This window comes from Bicyclus anynana, chromosome 13 (assembly GCF_947172395.1).
Source record: "Bicyclus anynana chromosome 13, ilBicAnyn1.1, whole genome shotgun sequence".
Lineage (NCBI taxonomy): Eukaryota > Metazoa > Arthropoda > Insecta > Lepidoptera > Nymphalidae > Bicyclus > Bicyclus anynana.
The window spans coordinates 9,259,453-9,283,782 of record NC_069095.1 but is presented as its reverse complement, the minus strand read 5'-3'; the positions used below and the strand labels follow the sequence as shown (position 1 = coordinate 9,283,782).

Below are 24,330 nucleotides of genomic sequence, written 5' to 3'. Positions count from 1 at the left end.
TTTAAAATGTTGTTGTTATTGAAGGTTACGTAAAAATAGAAAATTACCATATCGCGCGATACTGTAAAAATAGGTAGATATACAGAATAGGCCTATATCATAACAGCCACTTTGATGGTCTCCATGGCGCAGTGGTATGCGCGTTGGATTTACAAGACGGAGGTCCTGGCATCAATCCCCGGCTGGGCAGATTGAGGTTTTCTTAATTGGTCCAGGTCTGGCTTTTATTTGCACAGGAGTGGAAGTTAATACTAGGAATTACTTAATTTCGGAATTATGAGCCGAAATGAGGAGACATATTTGTACCAACAAAATAATATACCCGTATTGTTTAACACAAAAATGTCTTTATTATTAGAGACTGTTTTCATTACCTACTTTAGTTAATTGGAACATTTAATTCCACCAATAGTTTACGAATCATTAAAAGTGACCATGTAACGATTGTTTCTTTTACAGTTTCACTTAAAAGTGACGTCATTATATGATATAACATTGCTTTATAAAAAAAAACGTGCCTAGTTTTTAAAAAAACAAAGGGTGTGCCCTTTACCAGTGGAAATGCGGGGCTTACCTATAGCCAATGTTACACGCTGAAAATGTCGCTTCCTTTTCGTTTTAAAATGTGAAATATGTTTTTTTAATTAGTATAGTAATGTAATTTTAAGATGAGATAATAAACAGGTGATATAAAAAAAGTTTCTGTTAGTGAAATAATTTTTAAAATCGGTGCAGTAGTTAGGTGCGGTCGGTAGTTTCGAAGCCTATTTGCAACAAACAAAAAAAAAACAATAAATCTTATCTTATTTCTATATAACTAGCGGACTACCGGATGTCTGCGACTCCGATTGCGTGATTTTTTTTTATAAATCCTGCAGGAACCATTGATTTTGGACGCAGCCTTTTTTCTGAGATAAAAAGTTAGTTATGTTCTGCTCTAAGGTCCAACTTATGTCTATACTTTTAATCTACTTAAATCGGTTCAGTAGATTACGATTAGCCGTGAAATGGTAACAGACAGACAGATATACTTACTTTCATCATCATCATTATCAACCCATAATCGGCTCACTGCTGAGCAAGAGTCTCCTCTCAGAATAAGAGGGATAGGCCATAAAATGCGACTCTAAAAATGTCACACACGCAGAGAATTAAGAAAATTCTCTGTTATGCAGGTTTCCTCACGATGTTTTCCTTCACCGTTTGAGACACGTGATATTTAATTTCTTAAAATGCACACAACTGAAAAGTTGGAGGTGTATGCCCCGGACCGGATTCGAACCCACACCCTCGGGGATCGGAGGCAGAGGTCATATCCACTGGGCTATCACGGCTATTATTATCACTTACTTTTACATTTGTAATTAATATTATAAAACTAAAGAGTTTGTTTGTTTGTTTGTTTGATTGAACGCGCTAATCTCAGGAACTACTGGACCGATTTGAAAAATTCTTTCAGTGTTAGATAGCCCATTTATCGAGGAAGGCTATAGGCTTTATAATATCCCCGTATTCCTACGGGAACGGTAAGCACGCGGGTGAAACCGCGAAGCACCAGCTAGTTTGTAATATTAGTACATGGATTGTTAAGACATTAGGTGTATATAGTTCGGTATAATACAATGCTCGTTGGTAAATTGAAAGACGTTAGTAATCAGGATTCGGCGTACCTACGAGTACGTACACTCCACAATTATTACAATAAATTACTGGTCCGTGAAACACGTGAAACAGACGTACCTACCCATACCCAGTTGCGTCAAGGCTTTAACGAATACATTGTGGACTTGTGTTTTTATTTGAACAACTGAATTTGTAGAACGTTTTAGACATTCTACGCAGTGGATAATTTAAAATTAAAGTATACATTATGAGATCAAAACGTACTTGCGATTTAGCATCATACTAATATTATAAAGGCGAAAGTTTGTGTGTGTGCATCGATATAAATCGTTAGATGGGCCCCTCCATACTAAAGAACGCACAATTTTATGTCATTACTTAGACGTGCACGCACATCTTATCTTAGTACGTAACAAGCACATGTTGGACGTGGACTAAAAAAATATTGACGGTTTTTTTTAATCCCTTAATTATGCCTTCGTGTTAATTTGGAAATGTAAAAACACAAACCACAACATTAATAAAGATAAATGTGTTACGAGTGATGACGTACTCAATGTGCGAAACCAATGACAATTCCGCGACGCTTTGAGGCCCATCTAACGATCTACGATCGATGTGTGTGTGTGTGAGTGTGTGAGTGTGTGTATATTTGTTCCCCCTTTGCGCTGCGGCTACTGAAGCGATTTAGCTGAAATTTGGAATGAAAATAGATTTTACTCTGGATTAACACTTAAGTTCATCATCCCGGAAAAATCCATGGTTCACGCGGGATTTGTGAAAAACTGAATTTCACGCGGACGAAGTCGCGGGCGTTCGCTAGATAATAAGCACAAGTTTTGTAAAATCTTTATACTTAATAGTAATGCTTCTATAGTAAAGATCTTTGTGACAAAGTACGTCCAAGGAATTTTTAAGTTCTAACCCCACGATTATTTCTAGCATTGCTGGCATTGCTATTTCGATGTGGTGTCGGTGAAATGACCAATTCTTGAGATTTAAGACTCATGCCCTTAAACGTGAAGCTTATTCACTTTCAAGGGCATGATAGTAACGTTTATCTGTCTTTCTGTTTGTCCGGGCTAATCTTTAGAACGACTGAACCGATTTTAACGGGCCTTTCACTGGAAGACAGAGGAGTTTATTGAGCAACATATAGACTACTTTTTATCCATGTAAAATACATGGCTCCCGCGGGTTTTAAAAGTCACGGGCGTCCGGTATTTATAAATAAAATTCAGAAAAAGGTCCCGCGGCTAAAACCTGAACTAAAATTTACAGCGCTTTACACAAAATGACAATAAGACCGCCATTACCAAATGATAATGAGCACCAATAAGACATTAGCGCCGCGTCTACGGTACTCTTTTCGTGGCGAGGAGTCTACTTTCAATATTAATCTTCATTACTATCCATTTTCATCTCACTTATAGTTTAAGCTTTCGCTTTATAAACTGTAATCTGTTTACTTATTAGAGATAACTTGACTATTGGCATAAAACAGAAAATGTCGTTATCGTGAAAGTCGGTACAAACGATAACATAAGTGTTTTGCTCCAATCGACCTGCACCAATGATATTTTTACACAATAGATCGGTTACGTCCCTACAAAATCACCGCAAAAAGTGATCCGAATAATTGGCTACAAAACTGAGCGCACACATGCACAATTTTGTCTTTAATTCCATTATTTATTTATGTATATATAGTTTTTACACTTTCTGAACACACAACTCTACATTGTTGACGATATTTAGGTATTATTTGTTTAAATAACGTTGACCACATACAGATGTGGAAATTTCCTCTTTTGAGCGCCTCATTTTTAATGACCTAGTAACACATCTAACAATATTTAACATCATTGACCTGCACAATCGAAACCTACAGGTCCAAGTGAAATAAATCTATAACATGACCGTTCAGTTGTCTGTCTGAATGTGTGTTACATTTGATTTATAATGTTTGGATTCGCGTGGGGTGTTTGTGTCGAGTCACGTTTTGACCCTAACCGATAACTCATATCGTTTGGGGCCAAAACGTGACGTAGATAAATGCAAATAAACATTTTATATGGCCAATGTTATTGTTATTTTTACTTAGTGATATCTCATCTTCTAGGCATTGTTTTTTTAACGAAATTACAATATTATCGTCATTTTACGTACATTGGCATTGGTATTGTAGTTGTTATAAATATAAAAATGGACGTTTTGACGGCCTCCGTGGCGCAGTGGTAACCACGGTGGATTTACAAATGGATGTCCTAGGTTCGATTCCCGGTTGGGCCGATTGCGGTTTTCTTAATTGGTCCAGGTCTGGCTGGTGGGAGGCTTCGGCCGTGGTAATTTACCACCCTACCGACAAAGACGTGCCGCTAAGCGTTTTTATAAAAAAAATATTGTTCCGGTACGATGTTGTGTAGAAACCGAAAGGGGTGTGGATTTCATCCTACTCCTAACAAGTTAGCTCGCTTCCATCCTAGATTACATCATCATTTACCATCAGATGAGATTATAGTCAAGGGCTAACTTGTAGAGAGTAAAAAAAGCATGTAAACAATATTTTAAGAAAAAACCGTTAATTAACATAATTATGTTTTATAGATTGGAATATGATGTTAGTAAAAACGAAAATCTATGCCGCTTGATGTAAAATGAATTTGTCATGGTCATTACGATGAAAACATCATATTAGACAACAATTGTAACAACGACAATACGATGTAAACAACATATTAGACGATCGCAACAACGACAATACGATGAAAACACCATATTAGACGATTGTAACAACGACAATATGATGAAAACACCATATTAGACGATCGCAACAACGACAATACGATGAAAACATCATATTAGACGATTGTAACAACGACAATATGATGAAAACACCATATTAGACGATCGCAACGACGACAATACGATAAAAACACCATATTAGACGATCGCAACAACGACAATACGATAAAAACACCATATTAGACGATCGCAACGACGACAATACGATGAAAAACAATGAAGTAAGTACCTATGGCTCGTGTCCTGAATCGTGCAATGTGATCCATAATATTAACTAGGATCAAGCAAGTCCATTCAATTATCATGTGAATGTAATTAATTTGCTAGTTAAGTTTAACTACTGCCATTTCGAAATTCGAATACCGTAAGTCTCATTTTAAATGTAGTGTTAATAAGTAGGTATTCATCACGCCATTAACGACCCATATTCGGCTCACTGTTGATTACGAGTCTCCTCTCAGAATGAGAGGGTTTAGTCCACCACGAAATTAAGAAAATTTCAGGTATGCAGGTTCCTTCACCGTTTGAGACACGTGATATTAAATTTCTTTAAATGCACATAACTGAAAAGTAGGATGTGCTTGCCCCGGACCGGATTCAAACCTACACCCTCCGGAATCGGAGACAGAAGTTATGTCCACTGGGCTATCACGAAGTAAGAATAAGTAATCAATAAGTTTTATCTACATACCGTGGAACTCTTGGCTAAAGCCTTTAAATGCCAAGTCTTCGTCTGGATTATAGTTTAACTTATCTGGTAGAGACATTTTCAACTTTGATTTACTTGAAATAAATAATAAAGGCGTAAGTTTAACAGACGTGTCAAGGAACTAGTATTAGTCAATGTACAGCCAATGATTTAAATTTATTAAACATTTCAAACTGTTTTCGAGCCCTGGCCATGCCCTCTTGGCGTCATTTAACTTCAGATAGTGTTTGAACTCTTTGAACTCAGGGATAAACAACCGTTGATAGCGAATACTGAAATAACACAATCACTCTCTGGTGTGCCTTCTTTGGCTTCCTTGAGTTATACATTTGTGCACAAGAACTTTCTAGAAAGTTACATTATATTAACACTAATTATATATTATGATTTATTATACAACACAGACATACATACACAGAATTTGTTATAAACATTGTTTTAAAGACCTAAACAGACTTCCTTCTAAAATGAGCGATACAGTAATGAACATAATAAGGAAACTCTTGGGACAATTTGGCATTATTTGTATTATTAATATTATTTATTCGTGGTGAGTATAAATATAATTATTATGCACCGTAAATATGAGACAAATGTTTACCAATTTGTGAATAAAAATAATATTTTAAGATGTCACGCTGAGATTGTTTAATTCGTAAGTATTTACATACATAGCAGATAAGGCAATGTTGTTGAATATTTGAGCAATTAACTTTGATAACCTCGTAATAAGAAAGATCAAATAAAAAGTAGCAATGTACGGGACCTTCGGGAGATAAGTGTAGACTTAACAAACGAACTCAGTGTACAGTATAACCGGATTCAATGTAAATATTGACCAAATGTGATTTGCAAAGTAAATTGACATATCTAAACATTTATTTTTAACCCTCATCACCAAAAGAGAAGTGTTGTAAAGTATAAATATCCGTCAGTCTGTCTGTGGCACCAGAGCTCCCGAACGGATGAAGCGATTTCAATTTAGTTTATTTTGTATGAAGTGTGACTTATGTGAGAGTGTTCTTAGGTATGTTTGATGAAAATCAGTTAAGTCATTTGAAAGTTCTGGGGGTTAACCCCTTAAGAAGGGAAGAATAACCGAATGTTTGCAAATACATATACTCGAGTGGGGTCTTAAATGAAAGCGCACTGAAAGATTGATGATTTGATCGAGAATGTAATTAATAATTTCATGACATTCGGGGGTTTTCATTATTTTCAATTTTATATTATTATTAATAGAGTGGGGAAATATCAATTTTAATAAAAAATTAATAAAAAAGTATTCTATTAAAACATTTCTATCAAAGTTATGATATTCACAAAAAAGTAGATACATTTACTACCACGAATATTTTACCAAAAAAGTCTAATAAGTTAAGTCTGTATCACATATTAATAAATTAAGCGCTCAAATCTGTATTCAAACATGAAAATTACTAATAATAATAGGTCCTAATTACACCAATGTCCTTTGTAATAAACTATACTATTAAAATTGGTAGAATAATAGTTAAAAATCTGATAATATATCTGAACAATATTTTTGCGCGTAGTTTACTATAATCTCTTTGATCACAATACTCAAATCACTGCACTTGTATCGATTGCAAAATATCAACTGTGTTAATTATGCGAAAAAGATTATGTTTATATCATAATCTTAATGCTATGTAAATTTTCAAGTTCTATGTCATTTAAAACACTTGTATTGCAGGTTCCAGTTTTATCGATCTGGAATTTATCACGTAATCTGCTTTATGCTTAACATTTTCCAAGCGACTTTGCTTTGATGCTTTATTTGTGTGATTGTGTAGATACATAATAAGTAGTTACATGAACTATTCCTTCAATAACGACCTATATTTGACTCACTGTTGAGCACGAGTCTCCTCTCAGAATGTGAGGAGTTAGGCCTTAGTCCACCATGCTGGCCCAATCCGGATTGGCAGACTTCACACACGTAGACAATTAAGAAAATTCCAAGGTACCTATGCAGGTTTCCTCACGATGTTTTTCCTTCACCGTTTGAGACACGTGAATTTCTTAGAAAGCACTTATCTGAAGAGTTGAAGGATGCCCCAGCCTTATAATATTAGTATAGATAGATGTGTTTAAAAACTTTATTAAACCATGATTTTTATTTTAAATTAACTTTTAAAATACTTTTATTTCAAAGAGCAACGAGTGTTTATCTACCTCAGTATTATTAGATAGCCAATGCACATTTATAATCATCTAGCATCATTAAAAAGGAAACTTATGTCTTTCCACAATGACAATGGAAGCTCATGACACCCGTGTTTGTGTCTTTACTAATATTATAAAGCTGAAGAGTTTGTTTGTTTGATTAAACGCGTTAATCTCAGGAACTACTGGTCCGATTTGAAAAATTCTTTCAGTGACAGATAGCTCATTGATCGAGGAAGGTTTAGGCTATATATTATCCGCGTATTCTTACGGGAACGGGAACCACGCGGATGAAACCGCGCGGTGTCAGCTAGTTATGTATAAAAATGTTCTTAAAGTTTCTAGAAGCATATTTAAGCACAGCGCCTAATCCTTTTTCCTTTTTTGATGGCACGGTTGTTTCTGCCTCCGTTTATTTATAAATAGCATTCGGCAAGGAATGTGGTCGCGGCGACTTTCCACGAGCTCTCTATACGAAAGCTTGCACACAATTACAGACGTTTAAGTGCATAGTTGCCTTATAATTTGGTCCATACTGAGTGCTTTACCAGCATACTTCAGTAAACGTGATAATGCAATAAACCCACTCCCACTCAGTACAGTCTTTCCCGACTAGTTGGAGGAGAATGGGAATATTGGTCGTATTATAAAAAATATGGCAAATATTCATTAAAAAAAAATTAAAGGTTGACGTCGCGGTCGTGTATGACCCGTTTTAGTACCTAGTAGTAGGGGAGCCCGGGATGCTAAATTTGCAATTACTCGTGCGTCATGGGGACCGATTGCATTTGGTAGATTAAATTATTATAGGAACAATAAATGGTTATTTACTTTTTCACTTTTAGCGGTGGAATTAAATCAAAATTAATTTATTTCAAATAGGCTTAGTTTACAAGCTCTTTCAAAACGTCAGGTAATAATGGTGATAATAATTATTCGAAAACTTAAAATTAAAGTTACGAACGCCCCTTGGTCCGAGAAGAGCCCACAACAAAGTATACCCACGTTTCTGCACCACCCACGGCTATAACTGATCGTGTGTTGGTCACTGCGTGCATGACGGCTTGACTTGACACATACATGAAACGTGTTCGCTTATTATACTTGATCGTCAATGGCTTGCATGAGCGTTCACATGTTTTGCGTATAACGTCCATGATAATGCGCGTTAGCAAGGAAAAACCAGTATTAACCAAATAATCTTATAGGGTGTTATTTACGTCATAAATCATTGGTTAAATAACTAACGTTTTATGTCAAAATAAATATAGCTTTTCATAGTATCGGGGAATTTTGTGCTAAGTATGTCAATTTGCCTAAAAGTGACAAAAAATCTCGTATGAGTTTGAACTGTCAATTAAAGTATACGGAAAATCTAAAGAAATAGGTATAAAACAAGAAAATATTATTATTTTTACCCAATTCGCTTTAACGTTTTTAGCGCGAAAATCAGTTGATGAAGCCGAAAATCAGACGATGGAACTCGTCAACGATTTACAGCAGGTACCTTTTGTTTGGGCTAGATTTATTTGTATTGATGAGAACTTTCCACCTAGATGGGTTGTGACCGTATTGAGGGTCTGATGATGAAGACGAAGGACAGTTAAGAGAACTCTTCAACGGTTCCCAGTAGCTACCTTGTGTTTGGACTTGATAAATTTGTATTGATGAGAACTTTCCACCTAGATGGGTTGTGACTGTATTAGGGGTCTGGTGACGAAGATGAAGGGAACTCCTCGACGGTTCACAGTAGCTACCTTTGTTGGGACTTTATGAATTTGTATTGCTGAGAATATTCCACCTAGATGGGTTGTGACTGAATTAAGGGTCTGGTATTGAAGACGAAGGACAATGAAGAGAACTTCTCGAAGGTTATTAGTATCAGTTTTGGTTACACTCAGTGAGTGTGCTAACACTAAAAATTAAAAAATAAAAATTTTAATAAAAAAATTCAACCGACTTCCAACTCAAAAATTAGCCTAAACTAAAAAGCAAAAAATAACATCTTACCTATGTGCTACCTTTTGATCAGTTTGAAGGCGGTGCCAATCCAGTGTCATCTTTTAATTAAAGCCGTTTCTGAAAGAACCACAGAAATTTTGTAATTTAAACGGCTTAAATTAAAACATCACTGGCTTGGCACCGCCTTCAAACTGATCAGAGGGTAGCACATAGGTAAGATGTTATTTTTTGCTTTTTAGTTTAGGCTAATTTTTGAGTTGGAAGTCGGTTGAATTTTTTTATTAAAATTTTTATTCACCAATACGATTTGCGAAAATTGATGATTTTGATGATATGAATGTTTGTTACTCTTTCACGCCTGGACTACTGAACCGAATTAGCTGAAATTTGGTATTGAGATATATTATAGCATGGATTAACACATACTTTTTATCCCAGAAAAATCCATGGTTCCCGCGGGATTTGTGAAAAACTAAATTCCACGCGGACTAAGTCGCGGGCGTCCGCTAGTATGTATATAAGTACGTGTAATTTGCATAGGTACATATTTATTATAGCGACAGGTACTAAAATGGTATCTCATAATGTATTTTGAATAATTAATGATCAAATAACTTTCACTTTACAGTTAACACTTAAGAAATCAATATTGTGTATTCATCATTATTAACCTATTTTACTGCCTACTACAGGGCCATGCCTCCCTTGTTTTAGGAGAGATATATGGAGCTTAGACCCAATACGCTGCTACAATACGGGTTGGTGGGATTACTGTGATAATGTTAAATTAATGACCACTATAACACCACCACCAACTTCACAACTCCGGGCTGAGAATTTTCACTGAAAATATTTTAGAAGAAAGAAATTAAAAGTAAGCGTATAGAAAAATTATTATTAGCTTGGTATTGAATTGGATTGCTCTATACGATTGGAACGAATTGGATTGTACTTAGTTCTAGATAAATTTGTAAAATGGTGATAACCCAAAAAAAAAAACCCTGGCTGAGTTTTTTGTGAGCTCTTCTCGTACCAAGGTGCGTTTGGAACCCTCGTTACTTTAATTTTAAGTATCCAACCAATAATTATCACCTAATAATATTATTACCTGACGTTTCGACAGTGCTTGTAAGCTAAGCCTAATTTAAATAAATGTATTTTGAGTTTTGAAAAGCTCAGTACGTATTTCTATGACCCAAGATTCGAACCCAGAAACTCGTGGTCCAAAGCCACATATGTTAACCACTGGACCTAATGAGCATAACTGTGTACTAGGCATATTTTGGATTTTCCAATGTACCGTATTTAAATGCATGTAGGTACTTATACATATAGGTAATATATTACGTTTTATCTATGGTAATCAAGTCAGCATTTTTGAATGCTTAATATTAAGTAGTCAATTGTAATGTATGAAGTGACATTAAGGTTTTCCTCGGTAGTAAATATGACATATATTGCACAGGTATTATGAAAATACAGAAACAAAACAAATTATAAAATATCACTTCGAATAGTTAATATTACCATTAAATTAGCTACAAAAATTATATCAATGACGTTGCATTGTAGACGAAGGGTGGTGTAAATAAACCCAACAACAATAAACATATCCATTAATCTTCTATTTCACTAAAGAATGAACGATGGTTCATTCATAGTACAAAAAAATAGTTCACACCATTATAATGGTTGGCGCCAAATGTGAGGTCCATAGACTAACGAAATAATAGAGCGATAAGCTAATAAAAATTTAAACAGTGATCCTAAATTCAAAACCATCGTTTTTCTTATACTAAAATAAATAACCTTCTTACACTTAATTACCATCATAACTTGTACGGGATTATGGTATTAATGAAGCTGCAGGAGGTAAATAAATTGTATTTTTTTGATGAATTTATGTATTTGACTAGCTACGTCCGTTGTAATTCAAAAATAATCGTTTTGTATTGTTTTTAATTTATCTGACTTTTATTGAAAATTATAACAGCTACTTACATGTCCGATGAGACGCTGCACTGCATTTGTCAACCTATAATATTATGAGCCCGAGATTTTAATTTAGTAATTTATCAATTTGATCTAGATAAGATGAATATATTTTATGATTTGGTTATTTATGTAATCGTGTAGATTGGTATCAAAACTTAGCAAAGTATTCAATGAAAGTATCCTGATATTCGACTGTAAAAGCTTTATATAAGCTCTCTTGGAATACAAACGCTTATTCTCTGTCTAGTATTCTTTACTCTCGGTTGGACCTTACATTTATGTCGTTTTGTATAAAGGTGCCGAAATCTTAAGCCCCTCACAGCGAGGGTCGCCGTTACTTCCGAGAAAGGACAGTGCATTTGTTTTGTTATTTTTGTAAGGATAAAAAATTTATGAATTATGTGGAAGTTGTTCATTCTTCATTTTGTAAACATATTGAATGGCGTTACCACATGCAATGAATAAGGATTGTTTATTTGAAATAATGTTAATAAAATATGCTAAAATCTAGTACACTCTAAAATGTACACACTCAGAGGCACGTTTGACGCTTCTAAGTATAGATGGAATTATAGCAATTCATAAATAAGAATAGACCATCTTATTGCAAACATTTTGAAATTAATGACTATTTTACATTATTTTTATAAAAAGTTTTATCATTTGTGGTAATCGAACACATAAATTGGCTAAACTTCATTAAAATCATCTCAGCCTTTTTGATCAATTCTATGCAAAAAGTGTAACATTCAAACGATCAAATATGACAAGCACACAAAGTAGCAATCAAACAAACTCTTACATTTATAATACTAGTAGGATTTGAATGACTACAGCTGTGTTGACACAATATTTGAACACGTTAAAAGTAGTAAAATTTTTTGGCGAGGCTTATACAACGAGGTCACCCAACAATATTATCTGTGGGAAAATCAAATACAGATGATAATAATAATTAGTGACGGTAGTTGAATGTTACATATTTCCGTGCACAATATATTATTGTGTATTTTGTACTTATGTCGTGAAAAGTGAGCTAGCATAGATTTATAACACATAGATAGTGTGTAGTCTCACGATTCGTAAGCCGTTTTATGTGCTCCGAAATGGGAGCCCTTGACGCATCGCTACTCTACGGTCTAGCTCTTACGCTCATATAGTCACAGAAGTGGCTTACGTTTGTAGTGAAAAATTGTTAGGTTAGCGGGTCTATAGGTTATTAGTCTAAGGCTGAAAGGTATATTGCATCATGGGTGCCGTCAAAAAATTTACATTTTTACAAAATAGAATGTTGCAAAAAATTTACAAGCGATGTTGCAAAAATACTATGGTTTTCCAATTTTTCCCGTATTATCGAAGGAATTTATTTAAAATGGATTACCTATTCGGGTTTAAGTAATACTTGCAGGAAAAACACAATGATTTAGATGCGGGCTGTAAATGAAATCGAATTATTTTTACTTATTTCATACACGTTAAAACATAACTGGTAAAGAAATATTAAGTTTAACTTTTGAATTGTTTTTTACGACATTTTGGGTGGATGATTGTTACTCAATAACGTATTGTTATATAGCAACTAGCCCGTGACTTCGTCCGCGTGGAATTCAGTTTTTCACCAACCATGGAACCATGGATTTTTTTGGGATGTGTTAATCCAGAGTAAAATCTATATATATTTTAAATTTCAGCCAAATCGCTTCAGTAGCCGCAGCAGAAATGAGGAACAAACATAAACGCTTACACACAAACTTTGACCTTCATAATTTTAGTGTGATGCATGGTGGAATACTCCACTTTCATAATTGGTTCCCCGCGGCCAAAGTCGCGGTTGTCTGCTAGTATTATGCAAAGTGCTAAAACTTGATAGCGGTCACTCAATTATGATAATCATTCAACATTTCACCATGACTAATGGATAGCTTACTAGTTAAAATGTGCCTTTCAATCGCACGATCATTAACCTTTTAAGAGACCACAGGCGAGTGCAGCTTGGCGGTTTGTTTGTATTTGTTTGTTTGCTTATAACTACTCAGTTGTTCGTTCGTGTACAGCCAACATAAATAGCCAAGGATTGCAACGCGAAATAGACGTAGGTACTAAGTATTTTGTGTTATCCTCAGAAGTTCATCTATAAAGTGTGTTCAGATAAACTTCAGAGTAACCTACGTATTATAGATGAATAATCTTTAGACACTAGTCGTTCAGTCTACTGTGTAAGTTGTAAAAATGGTTACAGAAATACTACGTCAACGATATTCGTATAAAAACAATAAAATACAAATAATATAATAGAATAAGAGCTTGTAATAGCCAGACTTGCCTCATTTTACGAAGGTTGAAAGTTTGTCAGTCCATTCTTCTACTTTGAGTAAATGCGGAGCCAAAATATGGAGTTTGGACCGTGGATTCTGAAGGTTCTAGATCGAAACGGAAGGACTCTCAATAATTGTCGTAGGAGGAAACAATTTTTTGAAATTTTTCACGCTCCAGTCAGTCGGCCTCTTATGATTGAGAATCGTGACCATCTTGGCGAGTCCTTAAGCACCTTTCGATAAGCAATGCTCCTCCGTCGTGTATGGTCTCACTGACTTTAAGACAACTCATTGCTAGAGACACTAAAAGTTCTCTTTTTAAAAATATTTCACGTTATTTTTCGGAGGGTAGCACGGAACCTAAGTGACTGGAAATTGGGGCATGATTTCTCGTATTAGGTATGCTGAGAAAATTATGTAAAAGAAAAATACACTTTATACCTACTGAACTCGAAAAACTTCAACTATAGTTCAAACTCAAAGGCTTAATTATTTATCCTATAGTAGCAGCATAGGCTGACAAAGTTCAGGCAGTGTTAAAAATATTTTACGAGTCAAGGTTACTACACAAATTGATGAGATTCGTAATGACAAAGATGCTTGGAGGCAGAACCTGCTAGAACCGGTGGTAGACTCCTTACAAATAGACAAACATGACGCTTCAAAAGTGCTTGTACTCGTAAACTAAAATTTTGATTTTGATTTTCAGCCTTCATAAAATAAGGTTTGTCTGGCTATTTCAGGCCACTTCTTGGTCTATAATATTTATTGATTACCCATCGTTTTCGTACAGATACTGGTTATGAATGGTTATTGTTTGTCGCGCAGTCTAATGGGCAAGCGATCAAATGTTTCATACGGTTTATTGCTTGCGTAATGCCATGCTGTTCACGATGGCATCGATCGTTCATTCTTGACATTAAGCCAGCTCAGAGGAAAATGGGACAAAAAAACACCGAGTAGGCTACCGTTGCATCTAAACATTGTTTGTTTATTTTTAGTTATTTATTAAACTTGTTAGTTGTTAGTAAACTAAGTTCATAACTATAATAAGTTTTATATAGAACTAACGCAGGAGCACGCTTGATTCAAGTCACGTGTTTAAATTATAGTTCTAGGATTTTATTTGTGGGTTTAGCGTCAATTCAAGTTTTGTAGGTTGGAAGCTTTGTCCCTCAACTCAATCTTGAAAAAAAATTTTTTTTTTTTTTCTCTCTCTTGTAAAGTACCAATTTGGTACTTCATAAAATTACGATCTAGCCTAGTTATGTGACTAATTAGTGCTTTAACTTTAACCTAAAGTTATAAATTAAAATATTATATATATATTTTTTTTTAAATTGCCGCAGTGTTAATAAATTTTTACGAATAATTTCACCGCGGCTAGTTGCCTCGACTGGTAACAGAAGGGCTGGCATATTTTTTGCGCAGAGGACCAACCTGGCTCTCCAGCGCGGAAATGGAGCCAGCTTAAGCTTAATTTCTCAATAAAAAAAAAAACATTTTTGTTGTAAATAAAATTCTCTACAATTTTAGTCAAGTTACTTTTACAAGTCGTGGAACTAAAAATAGTAAAGTTTTAAGCAAAAATCGATGAAAAAGTCCATTTAGCAAATCGCGTTCGGAAAACCTCTAGCGTGTGGCCACTGAGTATGTAGCCAAATTTCGCAGACTGGCTTTGACAGGTTTTTAGACAGGCAACATTCTTTATCTGGACGCAAATAAAAAACCGAAAGGTCGTATAATACAATACGTTCGTAACATGTTTAGTGACCACATTCACTGGAAACAAGTTTTTTGTCTCAAGGCTCAATATCCCAGATGGTCTTACACAGCCAATCGAACAATCCGTTTAATTGTCGTACGGATAGGAATATTAATTTTGGAATTTTCCGGTCTCCGAGAACTGGATTTTAAGCGTCGTTCGAAAAGAGGTGTGTATTTATTTTGTTACCGTAAACGTTTTTATACATATTTTTTGTACATATGTCACTTAATGCGTCTTTCGTGTAGATTGAGTGTCTGTGATTGCCAGACCTTCGTTATTTTATACAACCTGAAAGTTTTTTCAGCTCATACTCCTACCACGATAAGTAGTAGGGAACTATAGAGTTCAAACAGAGGTGGCAATTAAAGGAAAGTTTCAATATGAGAAATTATGTCCTGAGTCGCCAGTTACCTTTATAGCTTCATGGCAATCCTTCGAAAAATACTACTAAAGGTTAACTTCAAGTGTCTATAGAAGGGTTGCCAGTTGTCATTAAAGATTCATTAGCTTGTTACGAGACTTAATACAATTGATCTTAGACTAAGTGTTTGGCGAATTTGAAATGATTTCTCATCTCAAAAAAAACCAAATACTCTGGTCCCACGAAACCTGCTAAATACCAAAGCACCAATGTCCAAAGTCAAAGTCAAAATTAATTTATTTTAATTAGGCTCAATTGACAAGCACTTTTGAAACGTCAAGTTACGTCATGAATTAATGACCGGTGATAATTAAAGTAGAAAACTTAAAACTATTAATTAATTTACGAGAGTTCCAAACATGCACCTTGGTCCGAGAAATATACATACGAGTAGTACCTTTCATTCTTACCTGTAGTATCATGAGCTGACAAACTTTCAGTTTTTATAAAATAACAAAGGTCTGGTTATCACAGGCTCGTCCATTCGTCCATTAATGTTTACTCGTGGTATTTGATACTAATATTTGCAGTTTGTGCGAAAAGCTGTGTCTGATTGGCGTGACTACTTAGCAGATTAGAGAAGTAAACATCAGTTTGTGCGTAGGTGGTTCTGAAATATTCGTTTTACGTTGATCCCTGATTAAAAAAAAATATTTTTTTAATAATTATACTCTTACGACGTTCGCGTGTTGCCGTCAGTGGTGAGTAGTGACCGGCTTTCTGCATCCACGACCGTGGGTTCGTTTCCCACAACTGGATAATATTTGTGGAATGAACATGTATCTGTATGTAGTATATAAATTTATATGATAAAATCAGATATACTAAAGTGTTTTTCAGATAGCATGGGTACGGTGACAGTTTATTTCACTCTTGAAAGTTTGCCGCGATTCACGATACGTATTATGAACGTTATACAGGCAACTGTCACGGTACCCATGATATCTCTTTAGTACCCATAACAGGCTAGATGGTGATATGTGTATGGTATAAAGAAACTATGGGTCACCTATGATCATTTATTATTTTTTAACTACAACATATAGGTAAACCTTCTAATCTGAATCTAGTTTTGGTAATACTAATATTATAAACCTGAAGCATTGGTTTGTATGTTAGCATAAACGCTCTAATCTCTTGAACGACTTGGATTGTAAAAACTTATTGTTGGATTAATTGAGAGCCAATCTTACTGTAACGGGGGAGAGGGAATAGGTGAGAATGTTTGTTCTTTAAAGTTCGAAAGGTAAGGCTTTTCCATGCGAACAAAGTCACGGGCGTTTGGTAATCTATACTAATAATAAATCGGTACAGAGGTCAATTCTGTAAATGAAATATATTTCCAAAAAAACTATCAGGGGGTGATCAGTGATCGATACTGATGCCAAAAATGCAATCAGTAAAATTTTCGTCTGTCTATATGTTCGTTATAGAAACAAAAACTGCTCGACGGATTTTAACGAAACTCATACTCCTGGGCAAGTTATTGTAGAGTTTTCATTACGCTACGATCAATAGGAACAGAGCAGTAAAGGGAAATGTTGGGAAAACGGGAGAAGTTACTCCGTTTTTAAACTTCCGCTGAGTGGTAGGGTAGGGAAAGAGTAGGGCTATAGTAGGAGTAGAGTAGGGGTAGGGTAGGGTAGAGTAGGGGTTTAGTAGGGGTAGAGTAGGAGTAGGTTAGGGTTAGTGTTGAGTCACTACTCATCCCCTGTATGGTAGGGTAGCTGTAGAGTGGGAGTAGGGTAGGGTAGTAGGAGAGTTTCACGCGGTTGAAGTCACGGGCATCCGCTAATAACAAATATTTTTTACTTGTGCAGAGCGATAACACCTTGAACTGTGCATTGATAATTGCTTGTCTGTACACACATTAAAGTTTTTGCACTTGTATCGGAGTTCGTATTAGAACGTACGAGCTAGACCTACCTCATTTTGTCAAATCAATTTTAAATTTATTTATTTGCATGTAATTTGAATATAGTTACAATGAAGGCTGAAACTAATTATGGAGTTTGATCCATAGTGGATTTGAATGGTATCAGATTTCAAGGGTCCAGATCTTGAATTATTGTCCAAATATAAAACGTAATTTTTTGATTATTTTCTACGGGATATCATGAGGTTTCATGTCTACAGTCACCAGACCTTCAGACAGGCAAATCTTTAGCTAGAGACACTTAAAGTGGTACTTCATTGCGGATGCCGAGGAAAATTTTTAAAGTTATTTTTCGCTTTTTAGTTTAGAAGAAACATTTTTGTGATTTTGAAGTCGGTTGAATTTTTTTTTATATATTTCTTTTTTTACTTGGACGATTGATAAACTGGAACTTGCTGTCTTCTAAAGCCACCAGTTCTAATTTCATAAATGGTACTTTCCTATGTTATGAGTATAGGCTGACAAACTTACAAAAATGAGGTAAGTCTAGCTGTAGCAGGCTCCTAGTCCGTATTTAACGTAGGTAGATTTTATACGCAGTAAGTCAGTGGTAAGGTCAAACGAATCAATTGGCGAATTCTTTCGCTAACATTGACTCACGCGCGCTTTTTTATTTAGCTTAGTTCCTACACCCACTCGCGTATGTTATCTTTAAAAATATTTTTGCAACTATTCGGAATTGTTTACAAGATAATAATTAATATTATGTACAAATTAGTAAATTAATAACTAGCGCCCGCGACTTCATCAGTCTTTTACAAATCTCGCGGTACAACAATACGTATTTCGGGATAAAAATTAGCTTGTAAGTTGCTCACTAACCTTCTACCGGTGACAAACCCATTTAAATCGGTTCCGCAGTTCCAGTATTAGCTTAGACTGACAGACTGACAAAAAATTTAAGAAAGCTTGATTGTATTTTAGTATTGTGCAAAACAAAAGCACATGAGAAATCCAGTTATTTCGAAATCACATTCACAGACAGAATTCAATTTTATATGTACATGTTTATTATCGATGACAGAAAAATAACTGACTGAGACTTATCTGCTTGTATAAAAAAGTTATGAATGAACGTTTTCATCTACAGCTCGTCCACTGTAGCATGGTGTGGGTGACAGTTCGTTTCACTCTCGAAAGTTTGCCGCGATTCACTATAATAGTACGTATTAATAATGTTATACGGCAACTGTCACCTACAGCCCACATACCACATAGTATAATGCCTAGATAGGTAGATGTTAAGACGCCTAGTCTAGGCAATCTTTTATGAAGAACCAGAATCTCTTAGTGCAAAAATTGTCGAGTTAAATTTTAGAAAGTAACCCAAGAAGTGTCTGCCTCGCAAGACTTTTCATAAATGAAATCGATCTTGATTCTCGATACGTACTTACTTGAGTTACAGTGAATAATTTGGTAATGTTATTCCGCAGTTGGTGGAACATTTTAAGCCAGCCACACACGGTCAAGTATCTACTTTAAAATCTGCAGCACGCTAAGGGATTTGTATAGTCAAAAAAATACAACGATACCATCCTATGTATTGCGATATATTTTTCACAGCCCCCATCACAAAGCGCGCTGCACAAATTGACGGTATACGAGTCGAGAGAGTAGTGGTTAAAAAGTTCGCGAAATGCAAGGGTTGTTGTGAAAAACCATCCAATGTTTTTCCTTTGCCCGCGAAATGGACAACAATCACCATAAACAGCACCCATTTAAAAGGATTTAAGCAGTTATCAATTTAATTGCTACTACCTACTCCATAATTGCAGTTACCTTCTAGATTTACTTTCTAGTTTGGCGATAACTCGTAAACAATTTATTTGTTTATTGTTATTGTTAGTATTATAATTTGACATTAACTGGATAAAAGTCTTCGAACAGTGCGTGTTGCCAGTGATGACCTACGGATCCGAGACTTGTTCGCTCCCTCAGCGGGCGATTAAGTGACATTTAAGTAACGATTAGTTCACGCATACGACGGTAAGTTCTAAAAAATGTCTCGGGAGAGTAGCGCAGTAACGCTTTCGCGGTTCGCCCTCCCCTATGAAGTTATCGCTCCAAAAATATTTCTACCCTCATTCTTTCATCTCCATTCCGTGGACTTTTGGACCTCCCCTCGTACTTGAGCGTGTTTAGCTGGCTTTATGCAAACGTTTTCGTTATCTCCTCGGCTCGAACCTATTAACCGCGGGGCCCGCATTACTTAACAATACCTAAATAGCGCCACGTAAGTAAAATGTGACTTTCATTCAAACATCTTTACGCTCTGTCTGCTTTTTCTTGTACTTGATATTTTATGAAGTTATTAAAAATGTCTCTATACTTTTTTAATTAAACCGCCGTCTTACTTTCTGTTACAGCTAAAAGTGTAACTTAGAGTTTAGACGGTTTCAAAATAAGTTATATTTACTTCAGTTCGAACGTCTGTGTGTTATATTATTTAAGTCTAAGTGTAGGTCCATAGATTGTGTAGGTCCTATTTATCTTCGTACCTACCAACTTGTCCAAAATTTTATTGACCTAAAAATATGATCAGTTGTCTACGAATATGACGGATGGTAGGATATATTTCCAATTAAGTTGAAGATTTACTTAACTACCCTAGGTAGACTATGAAAAATAAAAAGTTGCGTTACTGTACTCTGTGTGTGTCTCTATGTTTCTCTATGTACCTACCTACTTTTCGCACAAACTAAATCGGAAATACAGTCATATCAATTAATTTTCGGTACCAGCAGGAAAAATACCAGTTTGTTGGAACATTATAGATAAGAACTGATAATGTATAAATTCCAGGCTGACAAAATACGCAGGACACTTTAATAGGGAAACAGTACTAAACGTATTCGTAACATATAAATAGGTGCATAATTTTGAAACACGAGAATGTAATTCAGATTATACATAGGTGTGAACGTCTCGTGCACCAAAAATAGATGCGTCTGCGCATCCCGCGCCTAGTACGAGTTAAAAATAAAACCGCGGCTAGATTCCTCTAGATGTCACTCACCCGCAATGCACTGCTTAACGATAAGCACCAGCTAAGTGCCAAATCCGCCAATCCCGTGTTCACAAATTCAAATTCCGAATGCTCCGTAATGACGCTATGTGCGACTATTCAAACAAACGTTCCACGAACGCTTCAGTAACAGTTTCACTCGCGCGCTTTTTTTTTTTTTAAACGCAAAGGTTTAAAGACATACAGCCCGATTGCAGTAAACACTTTTTGCACTAATACTCAGTTTCGAAAGTTTATTAATTCAATGTCGTGTTGTTTATGTACAAAGATGTGGCGCGTGCCTTCGTCGCCGGTTGCGAGAGTACTGAACGGCGCCGGCGTCCGACGTCCATGTTTAAAGCACGCGGTAGTTAGCTAGATAAAAAAAAATATTTTGTGTTCGATTTCAACGTACTGTTTACGCAGAGGGTCAGGATCGATGACGGTATCGCAGCATTTAATGCATAAGCGTTCTATCTTCATTGATCATTCTAATCAGCAAACTACCTACTATGAGGTTGATAGCTGGAGCCCTAATTCTATATTGTCTACCTACCTATATCTACTACGGATTAAATGATTAGGCCAAAAGTTATTGAGTTCTTTTAAAATTTCAAATGAAATAGCTTATTTCATGTAGGCTAGTACAACTACTTGACAAAGCACCCTGGAGTTGGGCGTTCTTAATCTTAAGAAAAGGTCGATCGCTGGTGGGCAAAAATTCAGTCAAGGGTTAACTTTTAATCGACCATTTACCAAAAGTATGGAGGAGGTTAGCTCGAGACAGAGATGAGTGGATAAAAACGCAAGACAACCTGACCAACAAAAAGCTGGTTGCTAAAGCTATATTTTTTTATTTCAATTGAAAATTAGTTAAAAAATAAATATTATTTATAAGTCAAAATTTGAAAAAGGTCAGCGAATAAAGGATTCTAGTATTATTATTAATCGACCATTAAGGAAAGATTTTAGAAAAGTTAGCTATAGGGGCGATGAAAGTATAAAAATTCTTCATTTATTAAAAAAACGAAGTCAGGCAGTAAAAGATGTAATCAAAATCAAAATTCATAATTATTTTAAGTAGACTAAAATAAGCATTTTTGAAACGTCTAGTTTGACGTCACCAGTTTGGAAAGCGCTGAGCAGCAAGCAAGGATCTCTACATTTGCTCTTTTAAAGTCGTCAATAAATATGCTTTACAATATTCATTATCATTACAATATATAAAAAAAAATCTACTTTTTGTGTGAAGATAAAAGCCGATTCCATTGCATCCAAGAATTAATTGAATAATAAACTTGGCGTAATAACGGTTTTCAAAACCTTGTTTTTTCTTTTTTGTTAAATTAAATGTTATTACTTAAGCAGGCCCATAACCTGGAAACTTAATAAAGAAAAATAGGGATAGTTAGAGTATATACACTAGAGCAATGGACTGTGACTCGACCATACGCAAGGTTTTTGTACTTTTTGGAGGCGATGAGCTGATTTACTAACCTATGACTATTTTTATCTATCTATTTTTATTCTACACTAATAATAAAGAGTGCTAAAATTTTGTGAAGATAAAGGGGGTACAGTCTGGATCTTCTGAACCGATTTTGAAAATTCAAAACCAGCTAGTGCATAATACTGGTAGTAAGATTCGCAGACAAAGCACGGGGCAAATGCATGTCACACTGGCGGTCTGTGAATGTCGTTTGAGATAATTTTAGTATGTAGAGCTTAATGACGGTCGTTGAACAGTCATCAAACGGTACAGCTAATACGCTAATGACCGATGGCTACTAATTAGTAGGTAATAATACCTATTTGTCTATTTCGGTAGCAAACTGACCCACTTATCTTAAAGGAGTGTATATTAAACTTGTCGTCAAATAAAAACGCTACCTATTTTAGAATAGTTTTTTTATTAAACTGTTGTATATTTCTTTTCCTCATCCTTGTTTATTTATTTTTCTGTTCCTGACAATGCGCAAAACCTTTATTTTCTTCAAAATAAAGTGAACTTTAAGTAGTAATGATTAGGTCCAGACTCCCGTCTACATAGAAAAAAAATGAGGTTTGATTAGTTTCAAACCTCATTTTTTTTCTTGTTAATCGGCCATATTTATAAACCCATGTTTATAAATATGGCCGATTGAATTGCATTGCTGACTCACTTACCATATTAGAAGGCTCAAAGACGATCTCGAGTCGAGTGATCGAATCAGGAATGAGGAGATCCGCAGATGAACCAAAGTAACTGACATTGCTCAGCGAGTCGCAAAGCTGAAGTGGCATGGGCAGGCTACATAGTTCGAAGAGTCGATGAACGTTGGGAACGTTCCCAAGATGCTGGAATGGCGACCCCGAACCGGAAAGCGCAGTGTTGGATATAAAGCGGGTTGCAGGGAGCCGCTGGATGCTGGCGGCTCGAGATCGTTGTGCTTGGAGGTCCATGCAGGCTTATGTCCAGCAGTGGACGTCTATCGACTGATAAGGTAAGGCAGGAGTAGCATTGCACTACGAATATATTGCGACTTTGCTACCCGTTACACCGGTAAATATTAACTTATTAGTTGCGTATTAATAATTTCATTTTCACTACTCTTGCTCAAAACACTGTCATATTACCACTCCACAGCGGGGCTAAACAAGCATATTAGCCTCTAGGGGCTAAAGTAATTTTGTTTTTTTAATTCTTGTCTGTTACGAGTGCTAGCCTACTATAAAACGGAGGAGGTTTTATTCGAAATTGAATCTTTATAGGTAAGGCTCTGATTGTTTTGAAAAATAAATAAAAAACTTTAAATTGGAAATAAATGCAGCGTTCTTGTCTGTGGAATGCGTTCATTCTTTTATTTATTTTTTATTGAAGACATGGGACATCCTTTACGGTGTAATACCTTTGCCTTTTTCTCATGTGAAAAAAATAAAATTAAAAAGTGAGAATTTAAAAAACAAATAATACACACTTGATTTAATTCAGAAAATAATTGTAAATTTGTGACCGTAACTTTCATATATTTCAACATTAATTGTTATTGGTGTCTTCATCTACTGAGAATGGTGATAATAATTTGGAGATGGATGAAATTTTCAATCTGTTACCATCAAAGTCCAGACGCATTTACTTGAATACTTACCTACGAAAAATTTAATAAGTGAAGAAAACAACAACAAATGGATTCACTTACGAAAGGAGTTTTTTTAAACTATTATCTCCCACGTTTACCTCATATACTCGTTATCCATCTTCACAGTAGTCGGAAATTATGTTACCGGGTAAAAGCATCTCCCATAATATCCAAAATTGTAGACTTTGTACATTTAATTTTCAATTAAATAAATCATTGAACATTGAACTAAACTATTTTATTTCCTCGCAATCGTAGTGAAAAGCAGAGTGTAACACGCGGGGCTAAACCCATTATATACTCGGTTTCTATTTAGGCGGCCCTCGACTTACGTCTCAGGCCCTAAAAATACCTCGTATATAATGGGTCTTTTTAGCCCCTTGTATAACAATCTACTATTTACCGCTTATAATTTGAGAAAACATGTTGTGGAATTTAATGACTGTTTTATTCCGTAAATCATAGTGTATCAAAATCATATTA

General features: G+C 35.3%; 1 protein-coding gene across 2 annotated transcripts in view; it reads right to left on the bottom strand.

The window, feature by feature from the left end:
• Window positions 1-21,055, bottom strand: part of LOC112053610 (monocarboxylate transporter 9) — a 57,806-nt gene extending 36,751 nt beyond the window's left edge. The window contains exon 1 of one of the 2 annotated variants that reach the window (XM_052884909.1): window positions 20,741-21,055. Coding sequence is in view for 1 of the 2 variants with exons in the window: in XM_024093076.2 (XP_023948844.1) it covers window positions 5,120-5,195 (76 nt within the window). In the remaining variant the exon portion in view is untranslated. Of the gene's footprint in view, window positions 1-5,119; window positions 5,477-20,740 lie in introns of those variants that run through there. The other variant, XM_024093076.2, reaches the window with a different exon arrangement.
• Window positions 21,056-24,330: the final 3,275 nt, after the last annotated feature.